The 16,794-nt window shown below is 62.9% G+C and overlaps 6 protein-coding genes across 7 annotated transcripts; 2 read left to right on the forward strand and 4 right to left on the reverse strand.

Annotated features, from left to right (window-relative positions):
- Positions 1-128: 128 nt before the first annotated feature.
- On the reverse strand, positions 129-3,217 carry AMSG_04299 (PAP associated domain containing 5; the record flags this gene model as incomplete). The annotated part of the gene is made up of 3 exons (XM_013903629.1): positions 2,790-3,217; positions 227-1,889; positions 129-152 (listed from the first exon to the last, which is right to left on the reverse strand). Exons 2-3 carry the CDS (start codon positions 1,826-1,828, stop codon positions 129-131), a joined length of 1,626 nt encoding a protein of 541 aa, XP_013759083.1. The 5' UTR covers positions 1,829-1,889; positions 2,790-3,217.
- Positions 3,218-3,227: 10 nt separating this feature from the next.
- Positions 3,228-5,437, reverse strand: AMSG_04300 (protein phosphatase 2C isoform gamma). Its single transcript, XM_013903630.1, has 2 exons — positions 5,322-5,437; positions 3,228-4,353 (listed from the first exon to the last, which is right to left on the reverse strand). The coding sequence occupies exons 1-2, from the start codon at positions 5,409-5,411 to the stop codon at positions 3,553-3,555; spliced, it is 891 nt and encodes a 296-aa protein (XP_013759084.1). The 5' UTR covers positions 5,412-5,437; the 3' UTR covers positions 3,228-3,552.
- A 698-nt stretch (positions 5,438-6,135) lies between these two features.
- On the forward strand, positions 6,136-8,604 carry AMSG_04301 (uncharacterized protein; the record flags this gene model as incomplete). The annotated part of the gene is made up of 1 exon (XM_013903631.1): positions 6,136-8,604. The coding sequence occupies one exon, from the start codon at positions 6,136-6,138 to the stop codon at positions 8,164-8,166; it is 2,031 nt and encodes a 676-aa protein (XP_013759085.1). The 3' UTR covers positions 8,167-8,604.
- AMSG_04302 (uncharacterized protein) lies at positions 8,328-8,866 on the reverse strand (the record flags this gene model as incomplete). The annotated part of the gene is made up of 2 exons (XM_013903632.1): positions 8,386-8,866; positions 8,328-8,342 (listed from the first exon to the last, which is right to left on the reverse strand). The coding sequence occupies exons 1-2, from the start codon at positions 8,845-8,847 to the stop codon at positions 8,328-8,330; spliced, it is 477 nt and encodes a 158-aa protein (XP_013759086.1). The 5' UTR covers positions 8,848-8,866.
- A 1,636-nt stretch (positions 8,867-10,502) lies between these two features.
- On the forward strand, positions 10,503-13,655 carry AMSG_04303 (uncharacterized protein). The gene has a single exon (XM_013903633.1). It carries the CDS (start codon positions 10,668-10,670, stop codon positions 13,590-13,592), a length of 2,925 nt encoding a protein of 974 aa, XP_013759087.1. The 5' UTR covers positions 10,503-10,667; the 3' UTR covers positions 13,593-13,655.
- AMSG_04304 lies at positions 13,603-16,639 on the reverse strand. 2 transcript variants are annotated; one of them, XM_013903635.1, is made up of 2 exons: positions 16,571-16,639; positions 13,603-15,350 (listed from the first exon to the last, which is right to left on the reverse strand). In XM_013903635.1, the coding sequence occupies exon 2, from the start codon at positions 15,333-15,335 to the stop codon at positions 13,974-13,976; it is 1,362 nt and encodes a 453-aa protein (XP_013759089.1). In that variant the 5' UTR covers positions 15,336-15,350; positions 16,571-16,639; the 3' UTR covers positions 13,603-13,973. The 2 variants fall into 2 exon arrangements, with proteins under 2 accessions (XP_013759089.1, XP_013759088.1); XM_013903634.1 differs by lacking the exon at positions 16,571-16,639 and adding an exon at positions 15,913-16,445.
- Positions 16,640-16,794: the final 155 nt, after the last annotated feature.

Genomic DNA, 16,794 nt, shown 5'->3' on the forward strand with positions numbered 1-16,794 from the left:
TTCTCATGCCAATATGCCGCTCGATACGTCTCCGCTCACCGGCGAGTGCGGCGCGCAAGCGCCGCTCTCGCCGGCGCGCGCAGGCGCGAGGGCGCGTCTTTTGCCGCGCTTTAGCAGGCAGCGTTTTGCTACGGCTCGCTGTCGGCGCAGATCTGGGGCCGCGGCGGCGATGGCGACGGCGGCGGCGGCGGCAGCAGCCTTGGCCTCGGCAGGGTCGGGTCGGCACGTCGCGCGGCGGGCCCGAGCCCGGCGCAGAGTCGGCAGCGCTGTGCGAGGCAGGGGAGGGGTGCGTCGAGGTCGACGGGCCCGACGGGCCCGACGCCGACGCGCTACTGTCGCGGGCTTCAGGTCCGCAGCTCTGCGACGAGTTCCACTCGCCCGGCCCGGGCGGCCCAGCAGCGCCCGTGTTGAACGGGAACGGCAGCGGCTCGCCGCGGCGAGGGCCTGATGAGACAAAGATGAGCGGGCGGCATGCCTTCTCGCGGTACATAAGCGAGGAGTTTTGAAAGTGCGCAATGAGGGCGGCCTTGCCCTGGATGCGCGCAGGCGAGATGGCGCAGACCTTGAACGAGTTGAACGACGACCACTTGACGCCGTCAAACGCCTTCGCAAACGCCGCCACGGTCTGCGACTCGATAAAGTTGATGAACGCGTACCCGAGGTTGCACTTGTTCTTAAAGTCGATGGGCAGGTAGAAAAAGTCGTACGTGCCCTTGAACGACTTGTTGATCACCTCGAGCAGCGACGCCGCAGAGTGCTTGTTCGGAATGTTCCGCATCATCACCGTGTGGATGTCGGCAGAGTCGAGCGAGAGGTCCGGGTCCGGTTGCTCCGCCGCCCGCGGCCGCGCAGACGCCCGCACCGCCCCGCGCCCGCCGCGCACCCCGCGCCGCCCGCCGCCCACATGGAGCTGCGCAGAGTACTTGGCGTACGACTTGCGCCCGGCAGCCCAGCCGGCCACGCTCTCCAGCCGCTGCTTGTGGAAGACCGCGTACGGGCCGGGGAAGATCATCGTCGAGAGGAGCGATGGCACAGGCTCGGAAGCGCCCTCGTACACAAACTTGAGCAGCGTCTGCCCAACCTCGGCAAAGTACGACCGCACCATCGGGTACTTGTAGCTCTGCCGGCAGATGTCGTTCGACGCAGACGGGTCTTCGATCGAAATGAGCTCCGGTCGCGACGGGTCCAGCCACCGCCGGATCGACTTGGGGAACAGATACCCGCCCTGCAGCACGGAAATCGCCTGCGTGTAGTCAAAGTCCAGCGAGTAGTACTGCAGAAACTGCGTGAGCCGCGCCCCAAGCACCATCCCAGACAGCGTCGCCGCGTCGCTCGCAGCCATTGGTCTCAGTTGCTCAAACGAGATGAGCATGAGAATGAGTGCGTGCGATGAGAGTCCTCCAGAAAACACCTGGTTGAGGTTGCTCTGCTTGAGGAACGTCTTGAGCACAAAGTACAGCGCCTTGAGCTCGGGAATGGCATACAGCGACTGCCGCACAAACGACACGTTCTCCACAGCTCCCAGCACGTCAAAGCAAATGTCTACCGTCAGCCGCGAGTACGCCTCCACAAACTGTAGCAATGGAATCCGCGACGCCCCGCGGACCTGAACCTCGTCGTCCGTCGTGATCTCGTCTTGCACAAGCGCCTCCTTCAGCATTTCCAGTCGCACAGGTCCAAGCGTCATGTCCGTCCCAAGCACAACAAGGTCGATGTCAGAGTCAAACAGATACAACCCCGTCGCCACAGACCCGCACACAAGCACACGCGCCTCTGGCCAGAGCCCGACAACAACCTCGGTGATCCGCCCGATGATCTTGGCCCGCATCTGCTCCTCCGCCTTGGTTGCAGACACATGCTTGGAAAACTCTTCGATCTCCGCATGCAGTCTGTTCACACATCACCCGCCAACCAGCACAGTCGTTGCCGTCATCGTCAACATCACCATCACCCACAGTGAGTCTCTCTTATCTACTTGAAACCCGCACCCGCCACTCCATCATCTCTTGGCCTGCTGCTCCCTTCCCTCCCTCGGCTCGGACCCGATCTCGCTCTGCACAGCGCTGTCTGTGGGGAGGGGAAGGACAAAAGAAAATGACACCGACAGGAGCAAAAACTTGCATGTCAGCCGTCGTCGTCACCACTCCCAGGCCACCAAGGTCAAGGCCACCAAGCATCACAGCGAACAGGCCTTGGCAGCAAACATGCCCAGGCGTTGTGCAGAGCTTAAAAGCAGAGGTTGGAGGTGTGATTGAAGGGTGATGAACAACCACGACTATTCTCCCTGCTGCTCTCAAGAGCTGGGGAGAAAGAGAGAGAGAGAGCCCAAGAGGGAGGGAGGGGGGGGAAGCCGAGGGGGAAGGGGGAGCCAGCCAGCTGTCACATGGGAGGTTGCCGGTCAGCACACACAGGCGTAGCACAGGCGGTTGAAAGCTCCTACCCCCCTCACCATCACATCATCACCATGGTGTATGACTTCCCCACAGGTGTAGGTCATTACAACAACACCAATGTGGCTCATGATGATGGTAGAGGGGGGGGGGGGGGGGAAGGGGGGGGGGGTCGGCCACGAGGGTGACGGCCAAGGAGCGACAACCAACCGGGGGAGGAAGGGAGAGGCAATGGTGGCCGTTCCAGGTGGCCAATGATAAAATCATTGACAAATAATGGTTGGACGGGGAGGGGGAAAGGGAGGGGGGGGGGGGGGGGGGCGGCTGGCTGGGGGGCGCTGGCTTGGCTTGGTGTGGCGCGGAGGCGACTGAGGGCGCCTGCAATTTTTGTCGACGTACGACTGAAAGGCCTCGACATGGTTAGAGGCCGGGTATGCAGACCTGGAGGCCCAAATGGCAGGAGCAGGACCAGGAGGGAGATGCTCAGAGGAAGTAGACGTTGTGTCTGGCTTGGCAGAGTTGGTTCCAGAGGGGGAGGCTTGGTTTGCTGGCGAAGACTCGAAGGTCACCTCTCGGTCGACTTGCTCGTCCACAGAGGTCGAAGCAACACCCGGCGAAGAGTTGGATGCCGAAGAGGGAGACGAAGAAGGAGATGAGCCAGGTGCGACGACACCAGAAGGTGCTTCATCCACACTTGCTTCCCCTCCTTCTTTCTCTCCTCCTTTGCCCCCTTAAGCGGGTTGTTCGACCAGAATGACGCCGGGTCGCTCGCCACACCGCCGCCCTCGCCCGTCCTCTCGCTCGCCGCACTCATGGCTCAACCAACGAAAGACGAGTCTTGACCGTTTTTCTCGGAACGCCCTCTCCTTCTCGCCTCACCGTGGCACCCGGGCTACGGTTGCAGACCCCGCAGAGAGTTCACAGCAGTCGTATCCATCGTATCCACAGCTTGAGCACTCGGTGGTCATCGTCATCACTTTGATTGCTAGCAGTTTGTGGCAGCATCGCTTGTTGCCTGCGTGGTGCGAGTGTTTTTGAGCACAATCGCTTCGTTGGGCTCGGCTCGGGCGAGGCATGCGAGGGAGAAATGGAGGCGGACAAGAGGCAAATGACAGAAGCTGTCTTCAATTTGAGTACACCATGGCGGGCGCCCAGGAGGCGGTTAGTCGCGCAGAATCTGGACAATGACAACAGTCATGTTGTCGCAGCCAGTTCCGGATATGGAGGGCGAAGGCGCCAGGCACTTCATCATGAGCTCCGAGCAGATGTTGACGAGTTCCTCCTCGGTGGCGCGCTGCGGGATGCGCTCGCGGACAAAGTCGATGACCTGCTGCGAGGTCATGCAGTCCCAAATGCCATCACAGGCGACAACAAAGAACTCGTCTTCGGGGGTGACGTCAAGGGCGAGGACGTCCGGCAGGGCGGTGACGGCCTGCTGCTCCGCAGGGAGCGACGAGTTCTGCTTGAACGCATGGTCGCCGATCGCCCGCGAGAGCGCGAGCGAGCCGTTGACGCGCCCTAGCGACACAAAGCCGCCGGCGGCGGTGATCCGCGCCGACTCTTCCTTGTTGTCGGGCTTGTGGTCCTCCGACAGGGGCACGGCCGTACCGCCCCGTGAGAGCACCGCGCGCGAGTCACCGGCGTTGGCACAGTACAGCTTGTGGTCATCCACGTTGATGGCCACCACCACAGAAGTCGCTCCTGACGGGTCGTTGGCCAGGAGCGGGTCATCAGAGTCGAGGATGTCCTGGTCCGTGCCCAGGAACCCGTTCTTGAACGCCTGCTCGTAGTTACCAGCCTTCCACTCTGGGTCCGACACCACACGCAGGTGCAGCGCCTCGCCGCAGTACTTAGAGACCCGCGAGCCGCCGTGCCCGTCAAACACCGCAAACATCGCCCATCCAGGCGCACCCTCGAGGCTCAGCAGCGCAGTCTCCGCGTCCTCCATGTGATTGCGCCATCCCTATCATCAATCCCATCCGCACATCCATCCATGTCCCGAAGTGATCCCCATTGCGACCGACGCAGGTCGTCCAAGTGTGTTGCCGAGCGGCGAAGACAGACAGACACGCGCACGCGCACCACCAATAATATCAGCCCGACAGCCCCACACCAGACAGAGTCACACACACCAAACCATGCCATCACCATGAGTCTTGTCCAAACGTTTCAGTTGGCAGAAGGAGGGGAAGTGGGTGCCAGGCGAGGGGGGCTCACGCCATGCCCACTTGGGGACGACGTCAGCCCCCGAGAATAAGTCGGGCAAAAAGTGTTCAGGCGAGCGGAAGCGATACGCGAGGGGAGGGGGGGGGGGGGGGGGGGTGGAGGGGGAAGGGGAAGGGGGGAAAAGGGGAAGGGGGGAAGGGGGGAAGGGGGAGGGGGGAAAGGGGGGGGGGGGGAGGGGGAGGGACGCTGAAGGCAGCTTGGTGTGGTCTGTATAACCTGGTGTGGCGTGGTCAAAGCAGGAGCGGGGGTAGACGCGACAGGGAAGGCGGTGGAAGGGCACGACAGTCATAGTTGGTCGAGGATGGGGGCAACGATTAAAGCAACGTTTGCCATTGATTAACAGGTCAAAAGTAGAGGAACAGTCGTTCATCCAGGTTTCGGCAGGGGCCGAGAGAGGGGGGAAGGGCGAGCAAGGGGAAGAAGGAACTAACGTGTAGAGTTTGGAGCAATAGGACCAGATACCCATGGGCATGAAAAGGGGTGGCATGTATGTGGGAAGGTGGTCATGGGCTGTATCTGGTGCTCCCTGCTCTGTGGCTTTGGTATGGCATAAGGTTGCATGGGAGGGAATGTGGCCCGCACCGCCACCCACCCACTCTCTCACTTGGCGCCCAGCAGCAGCAGCAGCGAGAGCAAGGCGCAAGGAGAGGGGGGGGGGAGGCACCCGCTGGCCAAGGGAGACAGCAATAAAAATCAACCACGTACCTGCATGGATGCTGAAGCAAAGATGAGCTGGTCACTCTGTCCAGAATGAGTCGTCTGCTCCGTCACGGGCTTGGAAAGAAGGGCGCCCATGCCGGTTGGTGCTGGAGTCGGGTGCCGTCTTCTCCGGTCGCCGCTGCCGCGAACTCGTCGACGAGTCGTTGACGGAGCAACCAGGCCAGGCCAGGGGGCCGACTTGGTTGGATGGTAGTCTGATATGCTTCATCCGGAATCAATGATGGTATAAAGTGGGTGAAAGGGGGAGGGGGGATGGTTGTGTGCGTGCATGTGCCTGTGCCTGTGTGTGTGTGTGTGTGTGGATTGATGATGTCGATGGTCATCGCTAGTGCCGGGCTCAATTGGCGAGACCGAGCTTGGCGCGGATGCGGATGCGGGAGGTGAGCGGGGGAGGGGGTGAATACGGTGTATGGATCCGATGCAGGGGATGGGTGTGGGGTTGGAGGGATCAGGCCGCCGATGTTACTGCATGGAGACGGTCGTGCTAGCGCGGGACCGACAGCATTGGATCTACCCGTGGTGCGGCCACGATCATAGCTTTGTCACTATCCTCATCCTCTCTCCCGCACCAGATTGTTGTCCAAAGCGCCCGTCATGGTCGTGGAGAGGAGCTCGGATCAGGTTCTGAGACAGCTTGAAGCAAGGGCTTGCTTGGCGAAGCGAACTCGTTTCGACCGGCTGGTGGCGTCGGACCGGCGACATGGGGGGGGGCGGCGAGTGGGAGAAAAAAGGCGCCAAATTCCGGCGCCAAATCTCGTTCATTGGGGACATTCAACGCTTCGGACACGCACGAGGGGACATGCCACGGACAGCGTCATACTACGCGGAAGCAAGCGGAGGACGACAGAGTAAGGCAACAGAGTTCTTCAACAAGCAAGCAGGCACATCTGGAGGGCGTGGTGTGGCCAAAGATGCTCTTGGTGGCGGAGCCGAGGCCGGAATGTGGACGGGAGCGGCGGGCGGGCGGACGCCGACCAAGTCGCGGAGTGTGGCGCCAAGAGGCGACACGGTCCGGGACGAGCTGCGGAGGGCAAGCAAGGCGAGGCTCGGGAGCGGCAGCGGAGGAGGAGGAGAGAGTACGGGTGGCTCGCTCAAGCTCGCGGAGCTTATGGAGGGCGACGAGGACATTGCTAGGGTGGTCAAGGCCGACGCGGTGTACGACAACCTGACGACCGACGAGTCGGCCATCATCGATGCGCGGGTGGCTCGTCAGCGGCATGCGTACAAAGAGTTCGAGAAGCGGGAAAAGGCGCTGAAGAACACCCGCGTCCGGCACATCCACCCGCACCTAACGGCGGCAGAGGTCGAGATCGCGTTGGTGCAGACCGACGGCGACGAGGCCGAGGCTACGACCCGGCTCCTCGATCCAGTGTTTGTGGCCCAGGTCCGGCACGTCATTGCCGACGCATCGACAGTGTCGGAGCGGTCGGCCATTGCGGCGTACTACGAGTCGGTCCTCGCCACCGCGGCGCTCAAGATGGCGGTGCCCGGCGCGCTGAAGGCTGGGCGCGAGGCCGCGGCCAAGGAGGCCGAGGCCGCGGCGGCGAGGAAGGCGGCCAAGGAGGCGGCCAAGGCGCGGGCGGCGCCCAAGCGGACTACCTCCCAAGAGACCAAGGCCAAGACGGCCGAGTACCGGCGGCGGCTCAACCTCGACGCCGCGCTGGCGCAGGGCAACACCGAGGGGTGGTCGGCGGCGCGGGTCCACGCGTACGAGCAGATCGGAACGAACCCCAACGCGTACTACTACCGGTTCAACGCACCCGGCGAGAAGCAAGGCCGCGGCAAGTTTTCGGCCGAGGAGCACGCACTGTTCATGGCGCGCCTCGCCGAGGTCGGCGCCGCGGGCCAGTGGGGCATCTTCGCCATGGGCATTCCTGGCCGGGTCGGCTATCAGTGCGCCAACTACTACCGCCAGCTCATCGAGCGCGGCATCGTGTCGGACCCAGACTACGAAATTGACGACCTCGGCAAGGCGCACTACATCTCCAAGGGCAAGCGACTCATCCACTCGGCCAAGCGCAAGCGCAAGGTCGAGGCCATGGGCATGGACCCCGAGTCGCAGGCCGCGCGCGCCATCATCGAGGGTCGTGCTCCGCCCATCACCGAAGCCCGCCGCGACGCCAAGCGGCGCAAGCTACTCGAGGCTGCGCCAGCCGGCGAGACCCTCGGCCCGGCGCTCAACACCGCGGTCATCACGGTCACGTCGTCGCGCAAAAAGACTTCGGGCACGCGGCAGTCGGCCGAGGTCCTTGCTCGCGTGGCTCAAGCCAAGGCGACCAAGGCTGAGGCCAAGCGGCTGGCCCGCGCCGCCAAGGCCGCCGAGGCTGCACAGAAGCGCGCAGCCCGGGCAGCAGCCAAGGCGGCCCGCGACAAGGCCCGTGCCGAGGCCAAGGCCCGTGCGGCCGCCGAGCGGGCGGCGGCCAAGGCGGCCAAGGCAGCAGCCAAGGCGGCGGCGGCTGCCGCACGCAAGTCGTCGTCGGCCCGTCGCCGCCACCGACGCAAGGATGAGGACGACGACCCCGAGTCGTTTGTGTGGAAGCCTAGCACCGGATACTACTCGACCAAGCGGCTCCGCGGGCTCAACCCGGACACGCCGACCGAGCAGCTCGGCAACCCGCTGCCGGGCGTCCGCGACCCGGTGACGCTCGAGGAGGTCGAGTCGCCTGCCATGTCGCCGTTTGGACACGTCATGTCGCACTCGACCTGGCGCATGTGCCTCGCTGAGAAGCCCAAGTGCCCGTTCACTAACGCCCCGCTCACCCTCAAGGATCTTGTTGTCCTCACCCACGCCAACATCGAGGAGTTCCGCCCACGCATCGTCAACCTCTAGCTGCCTCCCGACCACGCTTCACCGGCCCATCATCCCGCCCATCATTCCACCCATCATCATGGCCATGATCTGCGACCGCATCTCCGCCGCCGCCGCCGCCACTTCCTCGCGCACAATGCTCCGGATGGCTGCCTCCTGCTCTTGTGTGAACGCCCCGCCGCCTACCGGCGCGGACACTGCCGGAGGCATGATCGGCCCACTGCTCGCCGCTGGCGGAACCGGCTGCGGCACGCGCCCGACAACCGCTTCCTGCTGCTCAACCATGCTGCGAAAGGCCTGCGCTTGCGCGCTCAGCTCGACACCATCGAGCAGGTGCGCAACAGCTGCACGGTCGACACCACCCGAAACAGGCTGCGGTGCTGCAGAGCCTGCCGTCACCGTCTCTACCGCCAGGGCGTCGACCGCACACAGCGACTTGATCCGCCGCCCCGCAATCGTCGCACGCACTACCTCGGCCCGTGGGCCCAGAGGTGGCGCGGTGTGGAGATAGAGCGCGTCAATGCCGGCCGCAACAATTCTGGCATCTGCTTCAGCAAGTGCGAGTTGCTCGCCACGCGACGACCCGGCGTACTGCCACTCGTCGACCTGCGCCCTGCGCGGCGCCGCACCCTCCGCCTCTCTGCTCCCAGGCATCTCGCTACTGCCGGCGATCTTCGCCATCAACGCCTCCATCGACGGCATTTCCCCACCATAGTCAAACGCTACACCACTACCCGAGTCAGACTCTACGGCAAGACCACCCGACGCACGTGGCCGGTCATGGCCGTCAAAACGAGTGCGGTCGTCAGCCGATGTCCGTCGCCTCACGTGCCACTCGATGACTCTACCGGAGGCCAGAAGCGAGCAAGCAGCGAGAGAGCCATGTTTGGGCATGAAAGTCAGGGAGCAGCGAGGTAGAGGACCATTCTCAACCGGTACCACTTTCCATACCATTCCCAGCTCTGTACGGAGCTGGAGAGTCCATGCCTCGGACGCTCGCACCTCGAGACCGTTCACCTCTTGCACCGAGTTGGTCACCTCTACCACCGATACGCACTCCTCCACGACTGACACACTCTTCTGCACGCCATCGTCTACCACATCTGCCATGCCACTGCTATTCGTCAGATCAAGAGAAAGGTGTACTGCTGGAATTGTTATCTGCTGCTTTGGGAGCGGGTACCGGTGAAGGTGGCTAGCCTTCTCTGCCGTGGGATCGATCCCTCCTGCCTCGAGCTACAAGGACGTGTGTGTATGGGGGGGTAGGGATCGTGATCGTACGCCCCTCCCCCCCCCCCCCCCCGACTGATAGGTCCGATGGCTACAAGTAGCCGGTTGACATCGAGTGCTGTGCATATGTTGTTGATCGCTTGTGCTCTGGCCAGGAGCCCGCGGACTTGGCAGAAGCAGAGTGTACACATTGGGTGCCCCTCCCCCCTCCATCGCAGCTTGCCATCATGCGCTCGATGCTCACAATCACCTGGCCAACAATGATGTTATCTCTTACACATCCGATCATCATGGCGTATACCGTTCCATGGGCGAGACCCCACAACGAGACGGTGCCATGATCGTATGCGCGAGAGCGAGTACCTGGTTGTGAGCAACCACATCGCTCCTTCGCACCTCGACCATCGCCTCCGATGGTCAAAGCATGCGACTAGCAACAACCGAGTCCTCCATAACACATTACCATCGCATCCAGCATGACCATGTTCTGGTGCGAGGTCGGAACCATCGGGATGGGGTAGGTGTGCCGGGAGACACGACCAGAGAGGCTAAAGTCAGCGCTCTTGGCATGGCGGCCGTCGGTGGAGAAGATGATGTGGGACGAGTTGAGGACACATTGCGACACGCATCTTACGTGGACATATGTCTGGGCGAGACCGAGCTATTGCAGCACTGGTGGACCTTGAAAGAGATGATGAGGTTGTCAAGATTCTCATCATTGTCGGCGTGTTCCCGTCGATGGTGGTGTGCAGGCTTTCGGCGGAGATGATGAGCCAGGCAAACCGGATCACTGCAAACCGGACGGCAGGCTTGCCAGATGACACAGACAAGAGCCACGAGCCACCAGATCTGACCTGCCAGAACGCTTCGCTCCTCGACCATCATCACGTCGACGAAGAACTTTGAGTGTTTGGAGATGATGTGGATGACTCGCTCACCTGTCGTTTGATGAACAGAAAACCATCGAGTGAGCGATGACGGCAGCGGCGAGTCAACGGACAAAGACTCAACTGTCCATGGGAGCCGGGTGCCGCAAAGGACCAAGGGGAGGAGAGGATGGGTTTGAAGGCGTTGGAGTAGGGATGGGAGGGCGGGCGAATGGGGTTGGGGCCTCTGGTGGTGGTGGTGGTGGTGGTGGTGGTGGTGGTGGTGGTGGTGGTTCTGGTTCTGGTGGTGGTACTTCGGGACACGGTGGTGGTCATGGTGGTGGTCATTCTGGTCGAGGTCGTCGAGGTGGTGGTGGTAGGGGGTATGGAGAAGATGGTTGGTATGGTGATGGTACAGGATTGGGAATGAGGAAAAATTCATCGTTGGCAAGGTTGCATACTCGGACACGATCACTGAGGGAGATCTCAGAGCAGAGACTCTCAGCCATCATGACTGCCGCTGTAGCCGGTCCCGGCCCGGACTCTGACGGCTGGGAAGCGCTCGAGTCGCTTGGTCTCGCTCGCGCCGAGTCGTACTCTGTGCCTTCACTCGCTGGTTCGGTCAGCGTCCTGCCCAAGGACTCGATGGTGGCTGATAGCGAGGAGCTGAATCGGACCGTGGCCGAGATGGCGGCGGGCAAGCGGCAAGTTCGAAATGGGGACCTGGCGACGCAGTCGTTCTTTGTCCCGACAGCCAGACAGAGGCGGAAGCGTGCCGGAAGCAACGATAGCACGCGTAGCGAGCGGCGGATAAGTCTCGGTGGCTTGATGGACGAGGCACGCGAGCGAGCGATGCGGCTAGGGCCACGAGCAGAAGCAGAGCGCGAGTATGATCTCTCCGCCTCGCTGCTGGGCCGGACTATGGGCCTCATTTCGCTGCAGCTCTCGTCCGAGACGACAATGTTTGACTTGCCGCTGGAGAACGGGCTCCGGCGGATCTGCCACTTCCTCCATCCTCAAGATGTGGTGGCACTCGCTTCGACCTGCTACGTCCTCTACGACATCATTCTCTCCGACGAGCCGTTCTGGGCAGCGCTCCACTCTGTGGCGTTGAGTAAGACGCAGCAGCGGCAGCCGCTAGCGTCGTCGCGGCGGATGGTAGCCCAGCCTGCGCTGCTGCGGTCGGCATCGACCGACGGCTTCTTCCTCGGTTCGCGTAAGATGCCTTCGCACGAGGATATGCACGTCTTCTTTGGCGACGACGAGCTCGCGCACAAGCCGCCGCCCAACCCCAACCGCAGAAAGGCAATCCGCTCTGCGGCGCTGACCGCTGCTGCCGACGCGGCCTCGCAGCCACGGGCCTCAAACTCGATCTGGGACGTGGCGCCGTCGTACAAGGCCTACCGCGCGCTTCAGCTCGACAAGCTCTGGGCTGTCTTTACCACGCGCGAACTCCCGCTCGCCATCCTCGATACAAACCTCCTGCAGGCCTCCGAGTTTTCACTTCACAACCTTTCGCGGTGCGACGACACGGCGTCGTCCGAGCTTTCGTCGGCGGAGTACTACTCGTCGTACTACTCCTCGGACGACGAGGCCCCGTCGTGTTCTGACCTTGTCTACGCTGGCAGCAACACGCAGATCTCGAGCTCATCCTGCTCCAACTCGGAGTGCGACGGCTTGTCGGCGCCAACGACACCGTCGCCGTCTACCTCGCCCTTGATTGCATCCATCCCTGATCCAATGGACGAGCCTTTGCAGGCCGGACGTGCAGCCATCCCGGCGATGGAGCTGGGCGGCATGCTGGAAGCATCAGCGAGCTCTGGCTCATTCCATCTCTCGCATCTTCCGCTTGCACCGGCGAACCCACTTTCCAGAATCCGCAACTCGCCAGATGTGGGGCCGTACACTCCGCGACGGCGGCATCATCGTCGGCGTCACACGCCGCGCGTCGGTGCCGCCGCCGGCGGTGGCAGCAAGGAGGATGAGGCTTGGACCAAGGACTCGGAGTTGCTACTGGCGTACACGCTGCGGACTGGAGCCCATACTCGGTACCGTGGTGGCGAGCGGCGATCACTCGAGGCGGCGCGGATGCTTTCGGCGGCATCCCTGGTGGCGTCGCCATCTGACTCGGCGCTGGAGGAGCGCGCGGCGCGGTTTGAACTCATTGCGCAGCAGCTGTTCTGGGCGGCGCTGGCGAACCGGCCGCGGGTCATGTCAGCGGTGCTCAACACCAACGTCCACGTGGCGTCGGACGAGCGGGTCATGCTCCTCAATGCGCACGTCCCACGCAAGCTCATCGGCCGCATTCCGGTCCTAACCGACCGGCCGCCGCCGCGGTCTGTGTTTGGATCCGACGACGCGGCTCGCTGCTCTGAGCCTGCGCTTCACACCTCGCAACTGCTTCGGGCGCTCTCGCTCGACGTGACATCGAACCATGTGTGCGAGAGCGAGGAGGCCATGACTGCCCTGGGACTCGACGGCCTCGGCCCGGACCGGATCACAACGCTGCTGTTGGAGGCGATTGTGGCAGGAGCGACCGACACGGCGCTGTATCTGGTCCGACTCCGCGATGTCAACGTCAACGTGCCGTACTCGCTCCCACCGCTGCATGTGGCGACGCTGTACTCACGACCGCTTATTGTCCGCGCGCTCCTTGATACGGGCATGGTCAACGAGGAGTACTTTGAGTCTACCGGACTTGTCTCGCCGCTGCACGTAGCTGCAGCGCGGGGGGACATGCGGACACTCCACGTCCTCCTTGCCCACTCGAACATTGACGTCGACACACCGACGCCGATCCAGGGCGTGCTCGGCGGGCTGTACACCCCGCTCATGCTCGCGGTCTCCAACAACCACATCCGTGTAGTGAAGCTCCTGCTTCACGTTGGCGCCTCACCGGATGTGCATCGTGCTGATGGCATGACTGCGCTCTTCATTGCCGCCCATGCCGGCTTTGACGACATTGCCAACCTCTTGCTCGACGCCGGCGCGTCGACCTCGCCGCCGGCTTCGTCACCGGGCTGGTGGGACGTTGTCGCTCGCGGCTTTCTCACCGATCTCCGCGAAAAGTGTCTCGGCGGGACCGGCGTGGTCGTCGACGAGGGACTGGTGCACTACAGCGATGGCGGCGGCGGTCTCACTCGTCCGCGCGCCTACTCGCACTTGCCGGCCAAGACGCTGAGCAAGTCTCCATCGCTGTACGGCCATCTGGAGAGCTCCAAGTGGGCCCGCGAGTCGTACGGCCCGCGGCCGAATCTGATGGACGTGGCCGAGCGGGTAGAGACCCGCAAGCGAGCGTTGACACTCGCGAGTAGTGTCAGCCGCGGCCGTGACACGTCGGTGTCCGGATGAGGAAGAGTGCCGGATATCGTTTGTCGTTTGTTGATGGGGGGGGGGGGGGGGGAAAGAAACACTTCACTGCACGCACACACGCGCGCACGCGAGAGGCATGAGAGCCACGCAGGGCACCATTTGCAATGCAAGTGCAGCCAGGCAGGACGAGCCCAAGAGAGTCGTAGGTCGTGACCGGGGAAGCGCGTAAAAGAAATGCACAACGGTGACGCGAGCCCAAGCCGCAGAGAGTAGGGCGGGGGGCAAGGTGCTTGTCCAGGACAACATGGAAAAGCACACCGATTGAGACGGGTGGGCTGACGAGAGAGCAGGCCACACAGCAGACAGTGGAGGTACGTGGAGTTGAGCAGCGGTGATGGAGACAGCGGAAGCTGGTGCTAGTTAGAGGAGGTGCGCACGCTTGGCGGGCGGGGCGACGTCTTCGGAGTTGTCGTCGTAGTTGTTGGCGGAGGCCTCAACCTCGGGCTGGGCTTCGACTCCCGAGTCATAGTCTGCGATAGGCGCCGGGGTTGCAGTGGTCTGCTCCGGCGGGGCGACGGCGTCGAGCAGGAGCGACGAGATGCCATCGTCGGCTTCAGGGATGGGCTTGGCGGAGCGCGGCGGCGAGTCTTTGAGCAGAGTGTCCATGGCGGCCGGGCGGAGCGAGGTCCGCGGGCCGGCGCGCGAGTTGGGCTGGATGCCCAGCTTCATCGACGTGGCGAGCTCCTCCGACTTTGTCCAGCACGACGGGGCTGGCCTCGGCTTGTCGAGCGAGTTGGGGATGTGATAGACGGTGTGGGTGAGGCAGAAGACCGAGTGGCAGGTGTGGGGGCGGCGCTTGCGCCGGTTGCCCACGCCGCACTGGATAGGAATGTCGTCGATGGTGTTTGGCACCATGTGGTACTGGTTGCAGTTGGTGCAGTACACGTCGCGGGTGAGGGCCCAGACGCAAAAGTAGCACGCCACCGACGCGAGAGCCTTGGACCTCATGGGCGCGTCGCCGGACCGCCGCGAGCGGAAGCACGAGAGCGGGAGCACGAGGTGGCACTGGTCACACTGGAAGAGCAGGCCGACAGGCTCGCGGTCGAGGTGCGGCTTGAGGCGCTCATAGTGCTCGCGCGCAGCCCGCGACAGCTCGTCCGGGTCCATCCCACGGAGGCGCTCGCGCGCAGCCTCGCGCTTGAGCGACACCGCCGACGGCGTCGACATCCGCGGCGAGTGGCTCCGCTTGCGCTTCTTCTTGCTCATCGGCTTCTTCTTCAGCTGCAGCAGGTCCGCCGCTGCGTTGGCGGCAGACTTGTGGGCAGAACCGGTCATCGCCGCCTGCGCCGCCGCCATCCGCGCTCGCATCTGCGCCTGCATCTGCATCTGCGCCATCTGCATCTGCGCCATCTGCATCTGCATCTGCATCGGGTTCGCCGCAAACGCCGCAGCGTACATCGGCATCGCCGCCATCATCTGCATCTGCTGCGCCGCCATGCGCTGGTAGCCAGGCACCACATGCGCCGGGGCGGGGTACGCCACTCCGTTGAGCATCCGCGGGGCAGAGCCACTCGGGCTCGAGCCCGCCCCTGCCGCATTCACAACAGGCTGCGGCGGCTGCGAACCTTCGCGCACGGGCTCAAGGCAGCCTTTGACCGCTCCCCCTGGGAGCGACCGCGGCGTCGGCGACCGCTCGACAAATCCGGCTCCAGACACCGGGAGGGATGGCTTGGACATAGCAACGTTACGCGGTGACGGCTTGAAGTCTACGACTCGAGACATTAACTCCAAGGAAATCTGCGCAATGCCAGAGGCCACACATCAAAGGGGCAGATCCAACAGAGCGCGGGCGAGGACAAAGCAGGTCCGGACGCGTGAAACATGCCGACAAGTCATCGTCATGATGCCGTGCCAGGTCATCCAAAAAAAATCGCCACCACCACCATCCGTCCACGACAGGGAAGCAGCCGACGCGGGGATCACCCGAACACAAAAGCAGGGCGAGAGAGTGAGTACAGTTGTGTGGGTGGAAGGAGAGATGGAACCCGCCGTATAATTCATGCCTCTTTCCCAGGTGTTCAAGCGAGCAAGGCCGAGACTGTGGCCAAGGCTGCGCCTCGCGGGGCGGTAGGAAAGGGGGGGGGGACAGGCTGCGCCAGGCGATACTCCCTTGCCATGCATTCCTATCAAGAGATGAATTGATAAATGGCACGCGATGCCAAAAAAGGTGCTCAGCGGAGAGCCGGTGGTGGAGCGGCAGGAGCGCGAAAGTGGTGGCGTGGCGCCTTGCGGAGGTTGAAGGTTGGCCGAGGGGAGGCTGGAGCGGGGGAAGGGGTGAGGGGGGGGGGAGATAACGAACAGGTTGGAGGTTGGAGACCTGGGCGAATATAACACAAGTCACAGATAGACAATAGTCCTTGTAGGGGTCTGGGGAATGTGGGTGGGTGGGAAGAGGCGGTGTTGTAGACGGGTGGTGGCTGTGGAGCACTTGCCGGTAGCAACACCGGTCGCCGTCAAACAGTCCAAAGGGGCAAAAAATGGCATCGGCTGGCCGGGAACGCTACGCCGGTTTGCCCAAAAGGGCAAAATCGGGTGCTCCAGCAGACCGTCCGGTGGGCGTAAAAAACGGCCAATTTCGCCGTAGCCGTTCGCGCCATCTGTTTTGCCGTTTCGGGCAAAATTAGCAACGCTGCGTCGCGTCAGCCCGCACGTCCACCGGCTGAGGCCTAAAGAACGGGGAAACGATGACAGAGCGACGGAAGCTCGCACAGAGCCAGAGTGACTTGCCGGTAAAGCACTCGTACAAAAATCAGGGTTGGAAAACTGGTCCAAAGCCCCCTACGTACCACCGGCTGAGTGGTGACAGAGGCCATTCTTGGCCGGCGGAATGCAAGCCCGAGACAAACAGGCCCCTGCCGACGGCCGGCTACCAGGCTTTGGTCGAGCTGAGGGGCGTTGCTATTGCTCATGCTAACTACAGAATACCCAATGTATGTTGTCTGGTGTGGTATACGTACGAGTCCTGGTTTCAGAAAGGTGGGTGGGGGGAGGGGGGAGGAGGGGAGCGTTGGTCCGAAGAGTAGTGTATCAGCCCTACGCCCCGGTAGCCATTGCTGGAGCGGGTGGCAGCCCGGCAATGTCCGCCTGTCCAATTGTTCACCGCGGGCCAGCCGCGGCACATTGCCCCACACTGTTCTGATCGGCATATCTAGTGATTCAGAGATGTAAGCGTCGCCAGAGC

The sequence above is a fragment of the Thecamonas trahens genome, assembly GCF_000142905.1.
Source record: "Thecamonas trahens ATCC 50062 unplaced genomic scaffold supercont1.17, whole genome shotgun sequence".
NCBI lineage: Eukaryota > Apusomonadida > Apusomonadidae > Thecamonas > Thecamonas trahens.